The sequence below is a fragment of the Pan troglodytes genome, chromosome 14 (genome assembly GCF_028858775.2).
Source record: "Pan troglodytes isolate AG18354 chromosome 14, NHGRI_mPanTro3-v2.0_pri, whole genome shotgun sequence".
NCBI classification, from domain to species: domain Eukaryota; kingdom Metazoa; phylum Chordata; class Mammalia; order Primates; family Hominidae; genus Pan; species Pan troglodytes.
Window position 1 is genome coordinate 119,253,475 of NC_072412.2, and position 25,711 is coordinate 119,279,185.

At 52.7% G+C, this 25,711-nt stretch overlaps 1 protein-coding gene across 1 annotated transcript in view; it reads left to right on the forward strand.

Moving 5' to 3' along the window:
- Positions 1-866: 866 nt before the first annotated feature.
- Positions 867-25,711, forward strand: part of TFDP1 (transcription factor Dp-1) — a gene marked incomplete at its 5' end in the record, with an annotated part of 29,734 nt that continues 4,889 nt past the window's right edge. Inside the window, 7 exon segments of the mRNA NM_001251920.1 lie at positions 867-933; positions 12,884-12,990; positions 20,618-20,739; positions 22,115-22,280; positions 23,031-23,174; positions 23,667-23,735; positions 25,287-25,438. Of these exon segments, the coding sequence (NP_001238849.1) occupies positions 867-933; positions 12,884-12,990; positions 20,618-20,739; positions 22,115-22,280; positions 23,031-23,174; positions 23,667-23,735; positions 25,287-25,438 (827 nt within the window).

A 25,711-nucleotide genomic window follows, 5' to 3' on the forward strand; every position in this document is an offset into this window, starting at 1 on the left:
TGTACCATTAGGCGTGTGCCCCTGCTGTGTGGCTGTACTGTCACGTGTGTGCCCCTGCTGTGTGGCTGTGCAGTCAAGCATGTGCCCCTGCTGTGTGGCTGTACCGTTATGCGTGTGTGTCCTGTGTGGCTGTGGCATCACTCATGTGCCTCTGCCATGTGGCTGTACCATCACGTTTGTGTGTTCTTGCTGTGTGGCTGTACTGTCATGCGTGTGCCCCCACCGTGTGCTGTACCATCATGTGTGTGTCCCCACTGTGTGGCTGTGCCATCACACGTGTGCCCCCGCTGTGTGGTTGTGCCATCATAGGTGCCCCCACTTTGTGGCTGTGCCATCATACGTGCCCCCACTGTGTGGTTGTGCCATCACGTGTGCCCCCGCTGTGTGGTTGTGCCATCATACGTGCCCCTGCTTTGTGGCTGTGCCATCACACATGTGCCCCTGCTATGTGGCTGTGCCATCACGTGTGTACCCCTGCTTTGTGGCTGTGCCGTCACGCGTGTGTCCTTGCTGTGTGGCTGTACTCTTACCTGTGCCACACTTACATAGAATGTGTTTAACATTCTATTGTGAACATTTTCCTCATCATTACAATCTTTATTTTTCAAGACTGTGTGGATTCTGTAAGTCATGGCTAATTCCTGGTGGACGGTGCTGTTTTGGCCCTGTAGGTGCCATGGTGATAGCGACATTCCTTCTCCGGACCTGGCGTTCTCCTGGTTGTTCCTGGAGTTGCTTGCTTAACTGTGGTCCTTCTGCCTTTTTACGACGTTATTTGATAGAACCCTTGAGGGTGGTTTTAAACACCCCTAGTTTCGTAGCCCTTTTAGCTGTCATATTTATTATTGTTTTGTTGCTTTCCGCAGGCCGGTCTAATTGAAGCCAACGGAGAACTCAAGGTCTTCATAGACCAGAACCTTAGTCCCGGGAAAGGTAAGGGCACCTGTTCTGGACACACTCTTGTGTTGATGAATGCATGAAGCTTCACATGTTTATGAAGCTGTTGACGCTGAAGTCTCTTGCTAATGATGGCATCTCCTGCATGGGCACCTTTGTGCTCCGGGAACCCAGGAGGGTGGGCGTAGGAGCCTTCTAGCATTTAGAACACAGCCTGCACACACACCAGTAGCTTTGTGGATTTTGAATTCTAAGGTACGTATACTATTTGCAAAAGTTTAGAAAAGGTAGAATATTGTAAAGAAGAAATAAAGATAGTTTGTTTTCTCTCCACCCAAAGATAATGACGTTTCAGCTGTGGGGTGGGCTCTTCCAGAGGCCGGCCTCACCTGTGCTGTTTGAGGAAAGATGGGCCTACCATGGTGCACGCCTTCTGTGAAGCAGGCACTTGCCACCTTTAACGCTTAGCGTGTGTATTTTACTAGCTCTTGAGGAAGAGCCGTTTTTCTTGTCTTGGGGAATCCAGGGGAGGAAGTCAGCTGGAGAGGTTGAAGCCACCTCTTCCAGGGTCCCACGGTTGGCAGTTTCCATTTTACACCTCGGAGTGGCGCTGTGGTTTACGTTCGTGAAGGTGTGTGTGCTCACCTGGTTACTTCCCGGGTAAACTTACCTGTGCTGGGTCAGGGCACGCCATTTAGAAGCTTTGATGTGCGATGCTTGGCCCCTCGTGAGAGGCTGTGCTGTGTGGATCTGGGATTGCGTGCAGGGCAGTTCCTTGTGGTTTGTTGCAATATTCCTGGGAGACGAGCTTGTGGAAGAGCTTGCTTTGTCCCAAGACCTGTCTGCCTGCAGAGCCTAGTGGGTCCACTGAGTGCCCTGGTTGCAACATCCACGTGATCGCATCAGCCCAGGGAGGAGCCCAGAGGCCTGGATGTGTTTCCGTTTTGGGTTCCTAAAAGGAACCTTAAGATTTTTCTAATTATGCGCATATAAAATTAGCGTTTTTACTCTTAACATTGTGACCCTTGTAAGTGACCTCTCAGTGCTTGCCGTGGCTCTGGGGCGTGGGAGTGTGACCAGGCCCCCACCTCTCTGCTGAGGCTTGGCCTTGCCACCCGTCCCTTTCTGTCCAGCGCTGGTGCGGGCGCCCATGGTGCCATCTGCCTCCAACCCCTACATGCTGTGGATCCAGGTGTCTCCTTGGGGCCTGTCCCTAGGTCCTGCTCTGGTCTCTTCCTTGAGAGAACTTGGCTTTGTGACCTGAGCCAGCCTGCAGCCTCCCCAGCCTCCTGCTGTCCCCGGGCCCTGTCAGAGGGAGGTGGTGGGACTGGCCCTGCTCTTCTGCTGAAGCAGGTCCTTCCCTGCCGCTTTTCTAGGAATAGGGACCAAATCTACACCGCCCTTTTAGGATTATTTATGAGCTTTTTGTCTTGATCATTTGAGGATTCACAGATTGCTTGAGAGAAATATCGTTTTAGTGTAACTAATTGAACACTTAAAAGTGGACAAGTTGCAGGCGTGACGTTTTCTGTTCAAGTGGTGAAGCAGAAATAACAATAAAAAAATTCACCATTTTATTTGCTTGGAAATGATGAAGTCTGTTACTATGGTGTTGAATTTGAATTTCTCTTGTTAGGTTACATACAGTAGGCTTTCTTACCACATGTGGGCTGTCTCGTTTTCCATTCTTACTTACAAATCTGTGCTTGAATCTGTAACAAGTTTAATTGAGCTGAAGAGTTGAATTGCAGGGATTAGGAAGGAACATATTCTGCATTCATGACATAGCTGAAAATGTTCTGGTTTTGACCCGGCCCAGCAGGGCCATGCATTTCCCCTCAGCTCGCCCCGCGTGCCCCGGCCCCCAGATCCCTCCCACATGAGCCTTGGGACGGTCAGTTCTTTCCCCGGATCGCCGGCAGCAGCTCCTGGACCTCCCCTGCCCTCACCTGGTGTTGATTCCACCGCACAGATGGTGGTTTTTGTTGTTGTTGTTGTTTTTGAGATGGAGTCTCACTCTGTTGCCCAGGCTGGAGTGCAGTGGCGCTCTCTCGGCTCACTGCAACCTCTGCCTCCCGGATTCAAGCGATTCTCCTGCCTCAACCTCCTGGGTAGCTGGGATTAGAGGTGCCCACCACCTTATCCAGCTAATTTTGTATTTTTAGTAGAGATGGGGTTTCACCATGTTGGTCAGACTGGTTTCGAACTCCTGACATCATGATCCGCCTGCCTTGGCCTCCCAAAGTGCTGGGATTACAGGTGGGAGCCACTGCACCCAGCCACACGTGGTTATTTTAAATTTGCTTTTGAATCAGTGAGACGTTCATGTTTTTAAATTTTGAAGTATGAAAAGGTGCAGAGAGGTTTCCTTTTTTCCTCTTCTGTCCATGCAGGTGAGCACCAATGTTCACTTCTGGTGTTCGTTCCAGAGAATTCTGTTTAACAAATAGAATGGTTTGTTGGTGTTTCCATGTGTCTGTGTCAATATGTGTGCATGAGTGTGTGTGAGGAATGTGTGTGTCACTGAGTGTGCATATGAGGAGTGTGTGTGTGCATGAGTGTGTGTCTGTGTGTATGCGTGAATGCGTGGGTATGTGAGGAGTGTGTGTGTGTGCATGAGTGTGTGTATGCGTGAATGCGTGGGTATGTGAGGAGTGTGTGTGTGCGTGACTGCGTGGGTATGTGAGGAGTGCTTATCAGTGCATTGTGTGTGTGGAGTGTCTGCACGTCTGAGTGTTCATGGGTTGCATATGTGTTGAGTGTGCATGAGTTGTGTGAGTGGATGTGAGTGTACCTGTGAGTTTGCGTGTGTGCATGCGTGTGAGTTGTGTGCATGTGTGCATGTGAGTCATGTGTGAATTGTGTGAGGAGTGCATGTGGAGTGCATGTGTTGAGTGTGCATGAGTTCACGTGAGTTGTGTCAGTTGTGTGCATGCGTTTGTGAGTTGAGATGTGTGTTGTGTGCATGAGTTGTGTGCATGTGAGATGTATGTGAGTTGTGTGTGCAAGTTGTGTGTGAGTTGTGCATGAGTTGCATGTGAGTTGTGTGCATATGCACGTGTGAGTTGAGTTGTGTGCATGGAGTGTTGTGTGTTATGTGCGTGTGTGTGTTGTGTGCATGAGTTGAATGAGTTGTATGTGTGTGTTGTGTGCGAGTTGAGTATGTTGTGTGTGCGTGCGTGAGTTGAGTGTGAGTTCTGATTGTGCATGTGTGTGAGTTGTGTGCGTGTGTGTGTAAGCGTGCAGTCCTCGCCTCCCCAACAGACACCTGTCTTCACTAGTGGGCCCCCCTTGCCTCTAGTTGGGAGTGGGGCGGTCCAGGCAGGGTCCTCGGCGCCCTTAGATGGAGCCGTTGCAGGTGCTTTTTGAGTTGCCCTCAGTGGTGCAAGTGAGCAAGGCTCCGCCTTCCTCCGTTTGTGCCCTGGGAGCCCAGGGTATGGTCGGTAGCACTTTGAGGGCTGTAGAGGCCTCCCTTGAGTCAGACCTTGAGGAAGGACAGGAGCTGTCCAGGTGAGAGTGGATCAGGGGAAGGTAGAGGGGACCAGCCCGGCCGAGGCTCCTCATGGGTCCCTGGCCCTGGTCCTGGTCCTCCCAGCTCCACTCCACGTCACAGCCTCCCGGGGCCACTGTGTCTCTTCCTGCTGCTGCTGTGGGGGGCCTGTGTCCAGTTCCCCACTGTGTTTGTCAGCGTTCTCTAGAGTAGCAGCCAGTGAGGGACGGGAACCTGGGTGGGGACTCACTACAGGACCCACCTAGCCATAGTGGGGCCGTCAGGGCGGAACCTGCAGGGCGGAACCTGCAGGGCGGAACCTGCAGGGCGGAACCTGCAGGGCGGGTTGGTGGTGAATTCCTTTTCTGGGAAAATGCAGGTGTTGCTCTAAAAGCCTTCAGTGGGTTGGACGAGGCCCACCTGCATCGAGCACAGTCTCCTTTGCTTAACGGCTCCTCTTTGAGGAGCTCCGCGGCAAGTTCTCGGCTGGCCTTTGGCTGAATAATGGATAGAGCACCGTCAGGTTGACACATAAAACTGACTGTCACACCCTTCGAGGCTCAGAAAGCTGCTTTCCACCCAGAGAAACGCACCAAACTCGAGACATTTTGCATCCACAGGCTCCCCAAGGATGGGAGTCCCAATGTGGAGGTTTGGCAATACATCTTACGTGGGCCATTTTAGTTGTGGCTGTTTGGGTTGCCTCTGATTGTTTCCTGAGAGCAAAATGCTGGTGTGAACATTTGCGCACACACTTTGTGTGTCTGGCAGTTCCATGTCCTCACCAGCATTTGGTAGTGGTGGGATTTTAGGCTTTCTGTGTCACAGGTGGGCTCTTACTCATATCATGCCTACGGCCCCGCAGTGCTGATAGGAGCTTTCCCTCTCGCTTTGCCTGGTCCACCCTGCCCCCGTCTGAGGGTGACCTGGCGCCACGGCTGCCTGCACCCTCCTCCCTGATGTGTGCAATCCTGCCCGGCCTGCGCCTCGTCCTCCAGGGAGGCCATCCGGGAGGCCACAGGTGGCCTGGAAGTGTGCTTGTCTGTCTCTACCTCAGGGCTGCTTGTGCACCTCCTGTACCTAGGGGTGATCCAGGCTCACTGAGAATCCACCCACACTGTTCCACACGTTTAGGCCAGGTGCAGGGGCTCACGCCAGAAATCCCGGTGCTTTGGGAGACTGCAGTGGGAGGATTGCTTTAGGCCAGGAGTTCAAGACCAGTCTGGGCAACAACGGGAGACCCCATCTCTATAAAAAATTTTAAAAAAAAGTAGCCAAGCATGGTGGCGCATGTCTATAGATAGTCCCAGTTACTTGGGAGGCTGAGGTAGGAGGATCGCTTGAGCCTGGGAGGTCGAGGCTGCAGTGAGTTGTGATTGTGCCACTGCACTCCAGCCTGAGTGACAGAGCCAGACCCTGTCTCAAAATGAGTAGGCTGGGCATGGTGGCTCAAGCCTGTATCCCAGCACTTTGGGAGGCCGAGGCAGGTGGGTCACCTGAGGTCAGGAGCTCAAGACCAGCCTAGCCAACATGATGAAACCACCTCTCCACTAAAAATATAAAAATTAGTGGGGCGCTGTGGTACACGCCTGTAATCCCAGCTACTCAGGAGGCTGAGGCAGGAGAATCACTTGAACCCTGTAGGCGGAGGTTGCAGTGAGCTGAGATTGCTCCACTGCACTCTAGCCTGGGCGACAGAGTGAGACTCTGTCTCCAAAAAAAAAAAAAGAGTAAGTGTGTAAGTGTACATTTGAGCGTGCACTTTCGCAGCTGGTGCGTGGAGTGTCTGTCCTCTCCATGCCGTGTGGTGGCTCCTGTCTGTAGTCACTGGGACCCTTCCAGTCACGGTTTCGGTGGCTGCGTTTTGCTACCTTTTGTTATTTGCTGCCGTTTTCTCGTAGAGTGCTCATGATTTTTAACACAGTGAATCCGTGGAGAGCGCTCAGATACAGATCATGGCTGTGTGCAGTGCAGGCTCACCCTGTCTGTGGTGCCAGGCCGGGTCCCTTGGTTGCTGCTCATCTGGGAGTGCCCAGCACATGTGGCCATTGATTATACATATCCTCTTAGCCCAGAATGACTGCTTACTAAAGAGCATCTCCCTTTGTTGTGTCTTTACTTTCCTCCTGCTTCAATCTCATATCTGTTGGCTTTAGGGTTCTAAGTGGAGGAGGAAATTTAGCAATGATGTGTGGTCAGAAGCTTAGTGTTGCTTACGTAATTCCTTACTCGTGGTGACTGTCGCCTGTGAACTGTGCCCCTTGCCCCCCGACACACGCACTGGTCTTTGTAGAGCTGTTAGGAAGGGGGTTATAGGAAGGGAGGGTATAAGTTTTGGTTGGCCTCTTCAAACTGCCAGCCTCCTACAAAACTGTCAGGAGAGGCCATCAGCTTTTTCTCTCTTTGTATTTCTCTATTTTTAACCTGAAGGACATTAAAAGCCCAGCCTCTGTTTTTAGCCCAGTAATGACATTTCTGTGGCCGTAACCCTTGTTCCAGGTGTGAGATGATGACTCTTGGATGCAGGGTAGCCTCCCAGAGCTTTGTGTGTTTGTATAGAGAGGTTTGTGGGAGTGACTTGAGCCATGCTATGAACTTGGACTAGCACCCGTGTGTTCTCAGGAGCAGGTCCTGCTGGAGGCCCAGCCACGTCAGGCACAGTAGGTGTGTGATTTGTGCAACGGAGGCCAGAGGATAGCTTTTGTGTGGGAGCTGCCTCAGCCTGCATTCCAGGAGCTGAGGTCTCCTGAGTCTGAATGGATTCTGGAGAGAGCAATGTCTCCATGGAGCGGGTGCCTGGCTGTGGTTGCTTAGGCAGGAGCTTCCTCCTCAGTGCTGACAACAGAGAAGAACATTCTGTTGTGGCCAGTCAAGTGTGCACAAATGCTGCTTGCGAGCCAGTCACGGAGGCACTCACCTGCAGAGCCGCTCACCTGCAGAGCCGCTCACCTGCAGAACCCTTCACCTGCAGAGCCGCTCACCTGCAGAGCCGCTCACCTGCAGAGGGGCTGTGCTTGGCCAGATAAGCAAACAAAACATCTCCAGCATGGTGGGCAAAATAGTAACTCTTAGACATCTGGCTCTGACAATGTAAAGATGTTAAAATTGTTTTTCAGAAATACAAAACTGTATGGTTTCATAATTTATCTTAAGCCCTATAGATATTAATAGAATAGGATTAGTAATGATAAAAACGTGAATACTATATTTAGACTCCTTTTTCTGTTAATGGATTATAGCAACTGAGACCATATATATTCTTAACTAGTTTTCTTCCCAAGAAAGGAATTCTCCATTTAAAATGCTGTATATAAAATGTTTTTAATTAGTTCATTTGAAAAACGCTGTGTAGTGCCTTTTACAGTTGAAACAATATTATTTCTATTGAGTCGGCTTGTGGGCCATGTCTTCATGTGACTCAGCTTGTCCCTGAAATGTTAGTCCTCCTCCCTCCCATGCATAGATTGTGTGTGGCAGTCTTATCAAGAAAATGTGTGGAACACTCTACTTATATTGCCAGATTAAAACTAAATGATTGGCTGGGCGTGGTGGCTCACACCTGTAGTCCCAGCACTTTGAGAGGCCAAGGCGGGTGGATCGCTTGAACTCAGGAGTTCAAGACCAGTCTGGGTGATGTGGCGAAACCCTGTCTCTACAAAAAATACAAAAATTAGCTGGGTGTGGTTGTGCGAGCCTGTAGTACCAGCTACTTGGGAGGCTGAGGTGGGAGGATCCCTTGAACCGGGAGGTGGAGGTTGCAGTGAGCTGAGATTCTACAACTGCACTCCAGCCTGGGTGACAGAGTGAGACCCTGTCTCAAAAACAACAACTACTACTACTAATTGAAATAACATTCTATCCTGAGGTGGACAAAAAAAGTGGCGGGGAGCGGCAGCCTGGCTGCCACTGGTGCGTTTGGCCTGGAATGACCACTTGGGGAGCTGGGTGGACTCTGGGACAGCGGCCACTGGGACCCGGGCTTCCCTGGCGGCAGGTGTGCCGAGAAAAACACACAGCATGCGGTTCAGTAATAACAAACAGCATTTTCATATGACATCTGTGTTCATATGACCACTTTATTATAATGGCATAGCATAACAGCATTTAAGGAAATCAGCCTGACGGCTCTATGTATGGGTAAATCTGAAACACAATGTTGGCAGAATTGCAGAATGCGAGCCATATAATATTTGTCTGTGTTTCAGACGCACACAAAAACAATCATTTATAGCCTTAGGTTCAGCACATCCTGGAAAAGTATGAAAAATAAAGTGAGTACATCCCTGCAGGCCCTGGGAGTTGCACACAGGGCAGACTCGGGGGGAGGCTGAGGATCCTGGGGACTGTAATTTTATTTCTGCTCTTTATGTCTCTATGAAACTTGAAGCAAGTATGATGATAACAGTGAATTTTAAGTGTACTGGAATAAAATTGTCATGTTATTGTTTGTATTTGAAAAGTTTCTCAGTGAATAGAAACAAGAAGCCCGGCTGGGCGTAGTGGCTCACACCTGTAATCCCAGCACTTTGGGAGGCCGAGGCAGGCGGATCACCAGAGGTCAGGCGTTCAAGACCAGCCTGGCCAACATGGTGAAACCCTTCTCTACTAAAAATACAAAAATTAGCCAGTGTGGTGGCAGGTGCCTGTAGTCCCAGCTACTCAGGAGGCTGAGGCAGGGGAATCGCTGGAACGCGGGAGGCGGAGCTTGCAGTGAGCCGAGATCATGTCACTGCCCTCCAGCCAGGGCGACACAGTGAGACTCCATCTCAAAAAAAAAAAAAAAAGAAGAAGCCCACCCACCCAGGTCTGGCCCCAGAAGCCACTGCCACTGCCCTTTCCAGCCTGTACTTCTGGGTGTGGGTCTGAGATGTATTCAGGGAGGGGCCTTGCTGCTCGCTGTGGTCGGGTGGGTGTGCAAGCTCAGCCCCTATCTCAAGGCCCTTCTGAAGTGCTGCTCGGGGCCGGACAGGGGGTATTCACCCTCAGCCTCAGGATTTCTTTCTTCTCCCTGTTACTGATGCACGTACCCTGCCCTCTGTCCCGTAGAGACTCAGCTGGTGACCCAGGGGTGCTGCTGGGTTGGTGTGGTGTGCCACTCAGAGGTCCTCTGTTGGTTTGTGTCTAGGCTGGGAGGGGCCCTCTGTGCTTGGCAAGGCCTTGGGCTCCGAAACCCTTTACCTGCAGCTGGTGTGGGGGCTCAGACTCCAGGTGGACAGCAGGAGTGAGTGGGGAAGCTCAGGGGCCCTGGATGTCTGCCTGCATTCGCTCATCCTGCCCTGGGTACCAGAGGAGGGACCCTCTTCCCTCTGTGTGTTTGTCTCCCCCTTCCTAATTGTGAAGACCCTGAGCAACCCACCCCAGCCTCACGGTGCTGGCCTCTGGCCCAGAGGGAGAGACCTGGTTGGAAGGACAGATGGTGTAGGCAGGCCAGCCGGCCGGCCTGTGGGTGGAGCAGATGGAGGGCAGGCCGGATGCCCCGAGGGTCTCAGCTACACTGCTGTCCCACAGCCCCACCACCACCCGAATCCCTGAGTCCTACCCACACTCCCTGATGGGGCAGGAAAGGGGAGCCCCAGACTGGGATGCCTGAGTGCATGCTCCCTGTGGTGCTGGTGGGCGGGCGCTGTGGCCGGGCCGTTCAGGACGGAAGGAGCCGCCTGGGCTGCTGATGGAGAGTGACAGTGCCGCTGGCTTTTGTGAACTCAGAGGTCTGTTTCTTTCTTCACATTTATTGAAATTAGAGACTCGTTTGCAAATTTTAAAAGATGTTATCTTTGTAATGAATCAACTACATATTCTTGAAAACTTAGTGTTTATTCATCTGTATGTGAATCTGAAAAGTGTTTAATTGCGTACTTTAAATCATTCCCTGCATAGTAGAATATTATTTTTGCTTTTAAAATGCCTTTCCCTGGTAAGTATTACACCGTGTATATGTGCATCCAATCATCACTGGTACATTTCGAATATGTACAATCTTTACTTTTCAATTGAATATTCTAAAAATACCTTTCACATATATAAAACAATAAAAAAGTAAATATTTGCTTTTCTTAGGATGCACACCTTTATTTTTGGAAGAAAATTTCCCAAAGCAGATCATCTTATTTTAGTTCCAGAAGAGAATTTTAAATATGTGTTGACATTGGTTGGTAAAAATACTAATATTTAACCCAGTTGAATCAAAAGGCAAATGTCTTTTTAATCACTTCCTAATGATCTGTCTTGGCCAACTTAGGTTATTAAGAGAAATTATTAAGTGTCCTTATGTAGCAGCAAAATTCATTGTTTAATATATTTTAAAGAAATGCATAAAAAGCAGTAGATGTTTTAAAAATGCATGGGTTGTAAAGGGCCCCAAAATGAAACTTCAGATCGCAAAGGCAATGTATTCGAAAGTCTCACCGATGATTTGTGAGTCATTTTGGTGCTAACTGGTGGGAATGAAGGGAGATGCCTGTGGGGAGGTCCAGGGTCCTGCAGCTCTGCGGATGGGCAGCCGTCCGGGGAGGCCCGAGGTCGGATGGGCGGCTGTCTGGGGAGGCCCAAGGTGTGGCGAGATCGGGGAGTTCTTCTTTCCTGATGTTGTTGTGACCCGAAAGTCTGTGTTTTCTTCACTTGAGGGTATCATGTATTTTCAAATGGGCCATCCACTCAGCTCCCCCAGCCGTGGGGTGGGGTGTGGGCGGCAAGCCACCCAGGTGCCGAGGCAAGAGACCGAGGACACGAGCTGTTCCAGTATAATAAAATATAAAACAAGAATGGTTATTCCAGATATAGATCTTAGATATGATTATATATGAATATCATTAATCATTAGTTTGTAGCAATTACTCTTTATTCCAATATTATAATAATCCTCGCTCTACAATCATAACCCAGGAAAAACCAGGCCATACAGAGATAGGAGCTGAGGGGACATTGTGAGGAGTGACCAGAAGATGAGTGCGAGCCTTCTGTTATGCCCGGACAGGGCCACCAGAGGGCTCCTTGGTCTAGCGGTAATGCCAGCGTCTGGGAAGACGCCCGTTGCCAGGTGGACTGTGGTCTAGCGGTAGCCTCAGTGTCACGGAAAAACAGCGGCTACTTAGCAGACCGGGAAAGGGAGTTTAGAGAAGACTCTGCTCCTCCACCTCTTGTGGAGGGCCTGACATCAGTCAGGCTCGCCCGCAGTTATCCGGAGGCCTAACCATCTCCCTGTGATGCTGTGCTTCAGCGGTCACACTCCTAGTCCGCCTTCATGTTCCATCCTGTACACCTGGCTCTGCCTTCTAGATAGCAGTAGTAAATTAGTGAAAGTACTAAAAGTCTCTGATATGCAGAAATAATGGCGTAAGCTGTCTTTCTCTTTGTCTCCTCTCTCTCTCTGCCTCTGCTGCCAGGCAGGGAAGGGCCCCCTGTCCAGTGGACGCGTGACCCACATGGCCTTACCTATGATTGGAGATGGCTCACTCTCCTTATCTTTCCCTTTTGTCTTGTATCCAATAAATATCAGTGCAGCCTGGCATTCGGGGCCACTACCGGTCTCCGCGACTTGGTGGTAGTGGTCCCCCAGGCCCAGCTGCCTTTTCTTTTATCTCTTTGTCTTTTGTCTTTACTTCTACACTCTCTCGTCTCCGCACACGGGGAGAAACCCACCGACCCTGTGGGGCCGGTCCCTACAGCGGGGCACTGCGAGCCCCTTGCTGCCTCTGTGTGGCCGCCCACCCTTCCAGTGTTGCCCTGACGCCCCTCCCGGGCTGTGCTGACCACCCAGGCCTCCCACCTTGTTTCCCAGGGTGCTTGCTACCACCCGGTTTACGGTTTCTCTGTTTAGTTCTCTCTGCCCGCTGATGCCAGTTTTTGAATTTTATCATTACTACTTCTGTTTATGTGTGAATGTTCCAGGACTTTTATCCACCGCCCTGTCCCTAGGACCTTTTGCATACCGCTGTTGGAAGACAGAGGCTTCACATCTCCTGCAGAGGGGTCTCCCACTTGCTTCACCAGTGTTCTGAGGGCACCTGCATGTTTAGAGCCGCAGCCTCTGTGGAAGGCACACTCCTTCCTAGGAACAAATGTGGTTCTCCTTCCTAAGGAAAAGTGGATTATCAGATTTCCAAACTAGTTTTGCAGCCTTATAGAGAAATGTTGGGATAAAAATTCTTGTTTTAAAATTCTGTTCCATAATTGTCATAGAATCACAGACTTTTCCAGGCCATGGTCCCCACCAGCACGTTCCATAGCAGACATCGCCGAGAGGCTGGAGCAGTGGATGATCTGCCTGGGTCACCTGGGTGGCGTCAGCGCGGCCCTGCAGCCCTCCCCTTACGGGTTTACATTGGGAATCAAGCTTCATGGAGGTGTTGCTCTTGAGCCCTGGATTTGAGACAGTACAAGTGGGGAAAGCTAAGCATCTCTAATTGCAAAAAGCACCGTCTTGCATTTAGAATGGTCGCTTGTAGCCTTAACTTAGAAAAGGAGTCTTGCCCTTGACCTGGTGTCCTTGTGTTGCAGGCGTGGTGTCCCTCGTGGCCGTTCACCCCTCCACCGTCAACCCGCTCGGGAAGCAGCTCTTGCCAAAAACCTTTGGACAGTCCAATGTCAACATTGCCCAGCAAGTGGTAAGCCTCCCGCAGGAGCGGACAGTCGGGATCTCGGTGTGGGGTCGGGATCGGATGAGCCGTGTGGTTGGGGATGTTCCCAGGCGTGCCTGGATTTGGGCTCCGGTTGCAGCATGGGGCCTTTCCCTCATCAGGGAGCCCGTGGCCAGTGCTAGATTTTCCACAGCCCTCTGCAGCTGCCCACGTGTTGTTGTGGGAGAGGTGATGGCGCCCACAGCACTCCTGTGTGCCCCAGCCCATGCCATCCTTCCAGTAACTGGAGGGTGGTGGGTGGGGCCGCGGCCCCAACCAGTGGCAGCTTCCTCTTAGTGTCAGAGCTCAAAGCTCTTCATCTAACAAGGGCTTCTTACGTGATGTGGCCGAGCGTTGGCTGTGGCCCTCCTGGAGACATCAGGCTGGGAAGCCAGAGAGGGATAGGGCCCTGGCCGTGGCTGTGCGTTGGCCCCGGGGCAGTGACAGGGCAGATGCTGCTCCCTTGGCCACGCACAGGAGAGGGGCACGTGGGCATTGGGAAGTGGCGTATCCCCCCTCCCCAGGCTGATGCTGGCCAACTGATGCTGCTTCTCATAATGCTGTTTCCTGTCTCGTGTCCGCCCTCTGCGTCCTTGCCGGTGGCAGCCTACTGGAGACAGGGAGCCCACACAGAATCCTGACCTCACCAGAAATGGGGCCCCAGGCACTTGGTGGGCAGGTTTGGCTGTGACTGGAGCTGGTGGTGAGGGACACAGCCATCCCAAGGCTAGGCCGGGCTTCCAGTCCTTCCTCAGGGACTTGTTTATGGTGCCTGAGGGCTCCTTCCTGGTCCTGAGATGATGCTGTGGCCCCGCCTGGGCAGCTGCCCCAGCCCTGTTCCTGCCAACCCTGGGCTTTGGTGATGCAGCACCTCTCGCACCCCAGCCTCCTGGCCCACTCCACCCCCTCACCCTGCTCCGTCTGTGCTGTGGCCCAGTCCTCTTACAAGGATTGAACACCTCCGGGTGGGATGAGAACCTGTCCGTTCACTGTCACCAGGTGTCTCTCAGGCATACCCAGGTGTCCTCACGTGTCTCTCGGGTGTCCTCAGGTGTCTCTCACATGTCCTCAGGTGTCTCCCAGGCATCCTCACGTGTCCCCAGATGTCCCCAAGTATCTCTCAGGCATCCCCAGGTGTCCTCACGTGTCTCTCAGGTGTCCTCAGGTATCTCTCACATGTCCCCACGTGTCTCTCAGGGTGTCTCTCATGTGTCCTCAGGTGTCTCTCGGTGTCCTCAGGTGTTTCTCAGGTGTCTCTCACATGTCCTCAGGTGTCTCTCACATGTCCTCAGGTGTTTCTCAGGTGTCTCTCACATGTCCTCAGGTGTCTCTTACGTGTCCTCAGGTGTTTCTCAGGTGTCTCTCACGTGTCCTCAGGTGTCTCTCACATGTTCTCAGGTGTTTCTCAGGTGTCTCTCACATGTCCTCAGGTGTCTCTCATGTGTCCTCAGGTGTCTCTCACATGTCCTCAGGTGTCTGTCACGTGTCCTCAGGTGTTTCTCAGGTGTCTCTCACGTGTCCTCAGGGTGTCTCTCACATGTCCTCAGGTGTTTCTCAGGTGTCTCTCACATGTCCTCAGGTGTCTCTCACGTGTCCTCAGGTGTCTCTCAGGGTATCTCTCACATGTCCTCAGGTATCTCTCACATGTCCTCACGTGTCTCTCACGTGTCCTCAGGGTGTCTCTCACATGTCCTCAGGTGTCTCTCACGTGTCCTCAGGTGTTTCTCAGGTGTCTCTCACATGTCCTCAGGTGTCTCTTACGTGTCCTCAGGTGTTTCTCAGGTGTCTCTCACGTGTCCTCAGGTGTCTCTCACGTGTCCTCAGGGTGTCTCTCACATGTCCTCACGTGTTTCTCAGGTGTCTCTCACGTGTCCTCAGGTGTCTCTTACGTGTCCTCAGGTGTCCTCAGGTGTCTCTCACATGTCCTCAGGTGTCTCTTACGTGCCTCAGGTGTTTCTCAGGTGTCTCTCACATGTCCTCAGGTGTCTCTCACGTGTCCTCAGGTGTCTGTCACATGTCCTCAGGTGTTTCTCAGGTGTCTCTCACATGTCCTCAGGTGTCTGTCAGGTGTCCCCAGGTGTCTCTCATGGATCCCCAGGCATCCTCAGGTGTCCCTGGCCCTGTGGAGAGCTCTCTGTACTGAGCTGTTTTTTGTTGTCTAGGGCATCTCCCTTTGGTCTAATCATGTTTTCTTCGGAGAACATGACCACATACCAGGGATATTTTGGTCATTTTTGCACTTTAGTCTTTATTTTATATGCATTCCTGCTATTTCCCTTTATTTAAATACGCTTGAAATTCTCCGGATTCTTTAACAGATGTTAGGATATGAGTTTTAAGAGAGAGTGGCTTGTGGGTCACAGCCTTGAGGATCTGAGCAGGACTGCCTTCCCTGCGCTCCCTTCCCCGCGTCCCACTTCCCTGCGCCCCGCTTCCCCGCACCCCCTCTCCCCATGTGTGCTCCCACACAGCTGTCCTGAGTGAGCGGTTCCAGATCCCAGGCAGCTTTTGTGGCCCCCTTTCCTGCCAGTGGAAGGTGACAAAAAACTTGCTCTGCAGAAGTTTTGTGGCCATTGAAAGTAGCGGTTTGTGGAAGCCCTACCACGTCATACGGCTTTTCAACCACGTTGCACAGCAGATCACGGCTTTTCAGTAAATGCCATTTTGATAAAAGCTAAAAATTCAGTTTTTGTTTTGCTTGATAATTAGATTATAGGTTTGGTTATAAGTTGACTGGGAATTCTAAGTGTGATTTTATGGGTGCTGTGTGTCATAGCAGAGTTTGTCTGGGTGAATAATTGTAGCACCACTTCCGTCTTTACTGCCGGTGTGAATACACTGGGGGGAAACGAATGAGAAGATTATCTTATCGATGTGCTTTAAACTTCGTCACTGAAAGTTAAGTTCCTGATTTAAATTCAGCTGTTCGGGTGGAGCTTGTTATTGCTGTTTTGTGCTTTGCAAAATCCCAGTGATGGGAATTAAAGCTGACAAAGGGCAAATGTTTCTTAAACCTTTTTATATACCAGAGGTTTACAAAAAACTGGACTGGCTCTTTCTGACGCGAGGGGTGGGGCTCAGTCCGGGCATGTGAGTGAAAGCGGTGGGGAGGTCCTTAGGTCTCTGACCTTCAGCAGTCAGCAGGCGCAGGGCTTGTCAAGGTCAGGGTCTTTTGAGGTGCGGATGCTTGTGAAGCCTGTGGTGCCGCAGAGCTCAGCACGTGCACAGGAACGTGTGCAGGACAGAAGACAGATGTGCTCAGCCGGCAGGAGCAGCGGCCTGTGTGAGCCCCTGGGGAGAAGCAGCCCCCACCCAGGCCTGTGTCCCAGAAGTCGGCATCTGTGGTCGCAGTGGCCTTACTTTGCAGCTGCACCACTGGCCCTGTCTCTCTGGACACTGCAGTTAACCTTGGTCCGTCTCTAGGATTCTGTGTCTGAGTGGGGTCACACTACACGGAGACATCGTAATCTCAGTTTTTAGAGTGTGGATATTAAGGTGCAAAAAGTGTGCACTTAGGGCAGAAGGGATGCCTTAAATCAGGAGTCCCCAACCCCTGGGCCTGTTAGGAAGCCGGCCGCACAGCAGGAGGTGACCGCCTGAGCCCTGCCTCCTGTCAGATCCCAGCATTAGGTTCTCAGGAGCGCAAACCCCACTGTGAACGGCACATGCAGGATCTAGGCGGCACTCCGTATGAGAATCGAATGCCTGATGATCTGAGGTGGGACAGTTTCTTCCCGAAACTACCCCCGACCCCGGTCTGTGGAAAAACTGTCTTCCACAAAACTGGTCCCTGATACCAAAAAGGTTGGGGGATCGCTGCTTTAAACACCAAGGCTCACTGTGCAGCCAGTGAGGAGGGGCGCTCCTGGGGGAGAAGGGTTGGTCTCGGGCAAGGTGGACCTCCGGCAGGTCCTCTACTGTGGGATGCTTCCACCTGGAGCTCTGTTTTCTAACGACTGCTGGCGTGGAAGCTGCAAAAGCTTTAGAGTCAAAGGACTGTGTCTGGAGCCGTGTAAAGACTGTCTGGAGCCGTGTAAAGACTGTGTCTGGAGCCGTGTAAAGACTGTGTCTGGAGCCGTGTAAAGACTGTGTCTGGAGCCGTGTAAAGACTGTCTGGAGCCGTGTAAAGACTGTGTCTGGAGCCGTGTAAAGACTGTGTCTGGAGCCGTGTAAAGACTGTCTGGAGCCGTGTAAAGACTGTGTCTGGAGCCGTGTAAAGACTGTGTCTGGAGCCGTGTAAAGACTGTGTCTGGAGCCGTGTAAAGACTGTGTCTGGAGCCGTGTAAAGACTGTCTGGAGCCGTGTAAAGACTGTGTCTGGAGCCGTGTCATTTACTTTCTCTGAAGCGCAGCTTGGATTCCAGCCGTGAGCACAGTAGGAAGGGAGACCCCTTATGACCTGTGGGGCCCGGGTCACCTCCCCTGCTCCCCAGCGAGAGGCGGGTGAAGGAGTCGTGAGGGCGGAGCCCATCCTCCAGAGAAGCCACTGTTAAATCTAAGGGGTGGGTGTCCCTGGCGCCTTTCAGCCCCTGCCTGCCTCCTGCTCCCAGAGGCTCCTGGATCTCCTGGAAAGCCCTGGTTGGAGTGGGACCCACAGCCTCCCAGCTTTGGGCAGTACCCCTCATTGTGCTGTGACCACTTCTCCCTTCCAGGGTCTCTGCCCACCACTCCAGCTAGCGTGGCCACTGCTTCCGATACCTCCTTTTTTTCCCTAGGGGCCCAGCTCTGAACTGTCCTTCCCGGCACTGTCCCATCCACCCTCTGGCACCTCATTGGTTCCTGTTTTCCCTGCGCTTCTGCCCACACACGCCCTCCAGGGCTTCAGCGTGTTGCCGTGGCTCCTCTGGCTGTTGAGTGTGGCTCCTGGTGTAGGGAAGTGAGGCTGGGGGCCTGCTCCATGTCTGTTGAATGGGAGACTGGAAGGCGTCCTGTGGCACAGGCGGCCGGCCCGAGTTCACCGGCTTCCTGTGCACCAGGAAGGAAACGCACACACCTGTGCCAGGTCCGGGAGCAAAGCCTCTGTCTCGTTCCTGGGAGGGCTGGCTCCAGGCCGCCCCTGTGATGCTGACTCAGCTCACAGGGCTGGTGAGCAGCAGGTTATGGGTGAGGAGCAGGGACAGTGCTGCGGAGACACAGTGAGGGGAGCTGCCACGCAGGGCACGCAGAGGAAGGTGCAGGCACCCTTGCCCAGCACTGCATGGGCCTGATGCCGCGGGGCCTTCCGCAGGGAGCAGTTAAAGCAGGAGAGTAAGGAGAGCTTCCTGTAAGACCTGGCCTCCGTAACAACGCATTCCCAGTGCACTGGTGGCTCGTTCTCAGGGTGCCCCTGGGTGCTGAGTCCTGTCTTCCAGGAAAGGTTGTTGGTGAGCACCATTGAGCACCTGGTGTGTACCTGCCTCTGGCTTTCTCTTCTTCCCAACTTACAGTGGGTTTGACCTGTGATTTTGACTTTAAGATGGTCCAAAAGCAACATGCATTCAGTGGAAACTGCTTCCACTGCCCATACGACCGTCCTGTGTTTCATTTTGAGTGCGGTATTCAGTGGGTCTCCTGGGATACCCACACTTGACTAGAGTGGGCTTTGTGTGAGGTGCTTCTGCCCGACTGGGCTAACATGCGTGATCTGAGCACGTGTAAGGTAGGCTGGCTAAGCTGTGATGCGTGGTAGGAGAGGTGGATGACGTACATTTCGACTTAGGGTATTTTCAGGTCATGCGGGTTTATCGGGATGTTCCTTGTAAGTTCCTCGTTGTAAGTCAGTTCCTCGTTGTAAGTCCACTCTTTGTGAGTCGGTTTGCTCCTGACTGGAGGACAGCAGCACAGTGACGGCATCTGTCTTGGGGCCAAGATCCAGTGCCTTGCGTGGTCCTGGGATTCCCGGGGAAGGGAGTGGACCCATGAGGTGGGTTAGAATCGTGCGTGGGATTCTCCAGCCCCCTGTACCTGTGCGTGTGGTATGCGCGGAGCCAGCCAGCACTGCCTGGCATGGAGCTGGCGGGTTCTCAGTCTGACATCAACTCCCGGAGAATGGCATCCGCTGAACTCAACGCAGGAAGCCGTGCGGGGCCAGCGCGCTCTCAGGCAACCCGGGTCTCAGGGTCCTTTTGTCAGCTGTTTCGATCTCCCACGTGGCCCAGTGCCCCAGCAGCACACACACACACACACACACGTATTGAACAAAACAAGTTTCACAGGACATTTATCCACGCCCAGGAGATTTATCTTTTGTATGGCTTCATTTTGCAGAAAATTCACTTGTTTGATTTCGTGGCCTGCTAACGGGGTGATCCACAGAAGGCCGCACTCTGATGAGTCTCTGATCATCGGAGAGATGAGTGTCAATGAAAAGATCAGTCCTTGAAATGTTTTTCTTCTCCGGAGCTGACAGGTGATCTGGCCTAGGGATAATTGGAAAGTGTCCCCGTCAGCTGCTCCCAGGGCCACCGCAGGTGATGCATTTATCCCCGTAAGAAGGGGAACTGGGGGGGCCCAGCTTAGAGTAGCTCAGGGCATCGGCCACATGAAGCCCCCCCCCGCCAGCATACAGGTGTCCAGCTCCAATCCCTTTAACGGAAACTGCATGTCCATACAAGCAGTTTAATCGCTGAGGCACTTTGATTTGTGGTGAATTGAATGATTTAACATTTACTGAGAAATAGTGTTTCCAGTTTAGATAGAGTCGTGCCACAAGATCTTTGAAAAGTCAGAGTTGTATTTGCCTGTATGAGGGTGTCCAGGTATTCACACTCGAACATTCATTGTTGGAACTAAAGTGGTAAGACCTTGTCAGGAGTCAGATCAGCCAGCATGTCCCTGAAGGAAGAGACAGTTGTTGACACCTCAGGTGTGCTGTGGGGTGGGGCGGGTGGGTCAGTGTCCACACTGGCGTTGCCTCTGGTGGTTCCCCCCAGAGGGGCCCAGGTGTGTGAGCCCCGGGGGCGTGTGGAGCCCCTACCTTCCGCCCCCAGTGCTGGTCGCCCTCCCTCCTTGCCTGACGCCGTTGTGGGTGCAGGGGTTCCCCCAGACAGGGCCCCAGGGCACAGGGTTACCAGGTGATGGCTATCACCCTGCTGGGCTGGAGGAGCAGCTGCTGTCACCCTGCCTGTGCTTTTGTCTTTTGAGAGCTGTTTTTGGTTTGTTTCAGGCCTCTTTTTAGTACCACGGAAGGATACAATTTCATCCTCATCCATATCACTAAAAGGAAGTAAAAGGGTGAAGGGAAAAATGGAAGCGTGCTCAAGTGCCCTGTGTGGAATTCTGTGCCGCCCCCTTCGTTAAACTTGACCGTTAGCGCCTTGTGTGCGGTTTGGGGGTCACGCTCTGCCCTGTCCTGTTCTTGCTTGCTTGGGTTGTCCGAAGTTTCTTGTTGCTTTTGTCTAATTGGAGAAGATGCCTGTGACTGACAAGAGGAAGATGAGCCACATTCAGAACCGGTGTGGTGATGCCGTCACCGTGACAAAAGCGTCCACCGCTGGACGTTTTTCCTGCTCCGTCGTGGCTGCTCACTGTGGTTAAGGAAATTCAGCAGTGGCTGCAGATAGCGAACAGATGGTGGGCATGGCACCCTCGCCGTGTGGGAGGGGACTGACTGTCTGAATTGTCTTTTTCGACTGTAGGTAATTGGTACGCCTCAGAGACCGGCAGCGTCAAACACCCTGGTGGTAGGAAGCCCACACACCCCCAGCACTCACTTTGCCTCTCAGAACCAGCCTTCCGACTCCTCACCTTGGTCTGCCGGGTGAGCACTTCCCTCTGGACCCTTAGAGTTGTAGGACTGCTTGCGGTTCGCACCTCCACGTTCTCCTGGGCCACGTGTGTCACACAGTCGTGCGATGGGGCTCCCACGCGCGTTGATGTCAGCCTCCGAATCACACTCACCCATCATCGTGGCCTGCACAGGTGTGCAGCCGAGGCGCACTGCCTCGGTCATGGAGAAGTCGGGCTGGGCACCGCCCACCCCGCGTTGTGTCTGGTGTAGTAGGTGCTCTTTGAAGGGCTGGCAGCTCTTGGCCAAGACGGGGAGAGGCTGGCCTCGCACTCGCCACAGGACCTCGGAGACTTTTCCTCGTCTGTGCTGGGAGCATGTGGGATGGATTTCACCCACTGCCCCTGAATTCAGCCTCTACTGCCCCTGGGGTTACAGCCCCCGCGGGTGGTCCCACCAGAGCTGCTCCTTCCACTAAAGCAAGATCTGATGAGCTGTGTCTTTCCTTAAAAACACACACACGCAAAGCTGCAAAAGCCTGCCTGTGTTGGTGCCCAAAGCTTCACCAGCTAGGAACCTCAGGTGGCCTTTCCCGCCATGTGGGGACTGACCAGAGTGTACGGAGTTGGGCTTTCCCTCGACCTGAAGCACACTTAGTGCTTTGCACCTGTTGTCAAGCGGCTGTCACAGCCCAAGCTGTATGAAATTACAGCCTGCTGAAATTTGTCCTAAGAATTCCCAAATTTACACTGAAACGTCCCATAGTTCCTGATTCTGGCTGCCCTCTTTAGAAAAGTGGTGCTTGGGGCTCACGCCTGTAATCCTAGAGGCCAAGGCCAGCAGATCACGAGGTCAAGAGATTGAGACCATCCTGGCCAACGTGGTGCAACCCCGTCTCTACTAAAAATACAAAAAAATTAGCCAGATGTGGTGGCACGTGCCTGTAATCCCAGCTACTCGGGAGGCTGAGGCAGGAGAATCGCTTGAACCCAGGAGGTGGAGGTCGCAGTGAGCCGAGATGGCGCCACCGCACTCCAGCCCACGACAGAGCGAGACTCCGTCTCAAAAAAGAAAAAACAACAACAAAAAGAAAAGTGGTGCTTGGTGTACTGGCACGTCTCCCATATGCTGATTTGGGTCCTGGGGATGCCTCCCGTTTTCCCTGACACTTGGAAGGTTAGAGGTGCAGCCTGCTGGGGAGACACTCGCTTTCTGACCTGCAGGACCACTGGGCCTGGGGGCTGGGGCTAGGGGGTCCTGGCCTGCTCACGTGTTGGATCTGCTGCGCCCGTGGGACGTGGCCCCTTTTTGTGCAGCTCATTAGAGCTCTCAGGTAAAAGCATTCCTCGATTCAGGCTGATCCTCAGGAGGGCTGACAGTCGCTTCTCTTTTCCTTTGTATTTTGAAGGAAGCGCAACAGGAAAGGAGAGAAGAATGGCAAGGGCCTACGGCATTTCTCCATGAAGGTCTGCGAGAAGGTGCAGAGGAAAGGGACCACTTCCTACAACGAAGTGGCAGACGAGCTGGTTGCGGAGTTCAGTGCTGCCGACAACCACATCTTACCAAACGAGTCAGTAAGTGTGTGCCGGGGGCCGAGAGGCTGGGGTGGCGGAGCCCAGCGGTGTGGTACGTTTCGCTCTTTTAATATCGGGAACAGTTAAAACCATGCAGAAAATGCCAAGTACAGCATAAAAGAATTTTTACCAAACGAGTCAGTAAGTGTGTGCCGGGGGCCGAGAGGCTGGGGTGGCGGAGCCCAGCGGTGTGGTACGTTTCGCCCTTTTAATATTGGAAACAGTTAAAACCATACAGAAAATGCCAAGTACAGCATAAAAGAATTTTTACCAAACGAGTCAGTAAGTGTGTGCCGGGGCCGAGAGGCTGGGGTGGCGGAGCCCAGCGGTGTGGTACGTTTCGCCCTTTTAATATCAGAAACAGTTAAAACCATGCAGAAAATGCCAAGTACAGCATAAAAGAATTTTTCCCGATCCATTTGCTGGCATGATGCTTTGTCAACTCCAGTGAGTGAGCACGTGGGCTGGCTCTGCACGTCTAGTGGCCCAGAAATGCACAAATGCCCACCTCACCAGCTGGGCTCGACACCCGAGAGCCCCCAGCTCCCCTTCTGGAACACACTCAGGCTTCGCACAGCCCCGTCTTGCCCTGCGTCATCTGTGGGGTGGGAGCGCTCCCTGAGGACGTGTTGGGGTGACAGCTCCGTGAGCGGGGTGCCCCTTTGAGCCGGTGCCCGTGGCCTACAGTTTAAGATGGGATCCACAGGCCTTTTTGGATCATTTGGAAACTCCACTCCCTGTCATCCCCAGGCTTATGACCAGAAAAACATAAGACGGCGCGTCTACGATGCCTTAAACGTGCTAATGGCCATGAACATCATCTCCAAGGAGAAGAAGGAGATCAAGTGGATTGGTCTGCCCACCAACTCGGCTCAGGAATGTCAGAACTTAGAGGTGCCCCTTCAGCCTTCCTTCAACCTTGATTTCCCTTCAAGTCCGTGTAGATGTTTTAGTCGTCGGTCACTCAGAAGGGTCTGGGCTCCGTGCCCTTATGCTCTCTGTGTCCGGCTGGCAGACGGTCATGCAGACGTCTCCCTGCGTTTCTCAGTCTTGGCTGTCAGGGGAGGGAGCATGGTTGGCCCAGACCCACTAGAGTCTGTTAAACTCTAGTGTAGGTTAATTCTGAATCCTAGTTTGTGGGATTTTTGTTTTCTTTTTAGATACCATAGTTAAATCCAAGAAATGAGAGGAGAGGGGAGAAGGTATAGTTTAGAAATGGAAAAAAAACTCACCTATATCTTGTAGCACCTGCTATGTCTAGATTTGTCCATATCCCTTCGATTACATTCTGGGTAAACATAGGTAACACTGTGAGGATGTGGGCTTTAAAAAACGCTCTGTGGAACAATTGTGATGATTCTTCACATGGGTGGTTTGTTTTTGAAGGTGGAAAGACAGAGGAGACTTGAAAGAATAAAACAGAAACAGTCTCAACTTCAAGAACTTATTCTACAGGTAAGAGAATACGTATCGGTGGAGGCAGGGTAATTTTTATTTTACTAATTTAGTTTTATAACGGCAACATACTGCCTTGGGTTACACTCCTGCATGGCAAATCAAATGACTGCTCTAAGATTCTGAGTGTGAGTTCATCTCATAGGTGTTGAACGTGGGCCTTATTCCCAGAGTGAGGTGCACGTGCGTGTGCATGCGTGTGTGCATGTATGCATGTGTGCGTGTGTGCATGTGCGTGTGTGCATGTATGCATGTGTGCGTGTGTGCATGTGCGTGTGTGCATGTGTGCGTGCGTGTGCCTGTGTGCGTGTGTGTGCATGTGTGTGTGCATGCATGCATGTGTGTGTGCATGTGCCTGTGTGCGTGCGCCTGTGTGCGTGCGTGTGCCTGTGTGCGTGTGTGTGTGCGCATGTGTGCATGTGCCTGTGTGCGTGTGTGTGTGCACGTGTGCATACATGTGTATGTGTGTATCTCTCGTCACAGCATCTAAACAGGCAAAAGACAGATGGAGGGATGACTTCATGCAAAAGCAACATTTGAAAAATCTCCTCAGAGGTGCTTAACCCAAGGCCCAGGTGCCAGGCAAGGCCTGTAAAACTGTGGTGGACGCAGTGCGCCTGGGTCTTGACAGTGCTGATCAGGGCCCTGGAGCTGGCCTTCCCCACCTCCCATTGAGTGCTGAGGGTGGGCGGCACCACTGGGGGCCCCGTGTCTGGTGTGGAGGGGGTTGTGTGCAAGGTGCTCACTGCAGAGCTGGCTGCTGCCCTGACCGAGGTGTGCTCGAGCCCTCCCAGAGGGGACGGTGTGGCAGCCGTGGTGATGGAGGCTCGTGGGCAGGAGCTCCTCAGGACCCACAGAGTCTGGCAGGAGGGACAGTCCTGGTTGCCAGTGCCTTAGGACCTGCCAGGTGGGGATAGACCCAGGGTGGCCAGGAGAGGACGGGAATCTCCTGGCTCTACATTAATAGCAAAGAAGGTCTCTCCAAGTGGAACACTTGGTTTGGGGCCCTGAGGCCCTGGCCCTGGATTCAGCCTTGCAGGGCCCATTCCCCCAGAGGAGCACCCCTGCAGCACATGGGCCCTTCTGCGTTCCACTTTCCAGGGTGGGCAAAGTCCACGGCACGGCACCCCCTCCAAGGCCATCACCCTGTAGGTGCCATGGTGGTAGGTGGTCTTAGAGGGGTGAAGGACAGCAAGGAATCAACTTCCAAAACTGGTGTTTTGTTGAGCGCCGTTGCCGTGGCGGACGTTTTTATCACGGGCACGGATGGCTATGCGGTGTGAGCGCCGTTGCCGTGGAGGACACTTTTATCAGGGCACGGATGGCTGTGCGCCCGCTTTCCCTTAGTTCTCCCCTCAGGATCCCGTTTCGTGAGCGCTTTTCTCCCTGGGTGGCAGAGGTCAGCACCCAGCAGCCGGCGCTGGCCTTTCAGATGTCCAGGCCAACTCCTCGCTGTCACGTGGACGCAGGGAGGGCTGTGAGGACCCCTCGAGCACAGGGGCTGCGTTCTTGTGCCGCCACGGGCCACCTGGCTCCTCTTATTTTTTTTAGCAAATTGCCTTCAAGAACCTGGTGCAGAGAAACCGGCATGCGGAGCAGCAGGCCAGCCGGCCACCGCCACCCAACTCAGTCATCCACCTGCCCTTCATCATCGTCAACACCAGCAAGAAGACGGTCATCGACTGCAGCATCTCCAATGACAAGTAGGTTGTGGGCGGGGAGCTGTTCCCTGGTCACGCATCTCTTTTTTAGGGAGCTGACCCTGTTGGTATTGTCACTAGGACAAGTTTTAAATGTTGTACAAATAGCAAATGTTGCACAAATTGCTGTCCATTGGGGGGTGGTGGGAGGCTGCCGCCATGTGGCAGATGGAAGGTCTCTGTTCCGGGAGCGTGTGCCTTAGGGCATGTCCTCCTGGGGAGAATAGGCCTCGATTTGCCTCTCATCTCATTTACTTCGGAGTTTATAAATTCTGT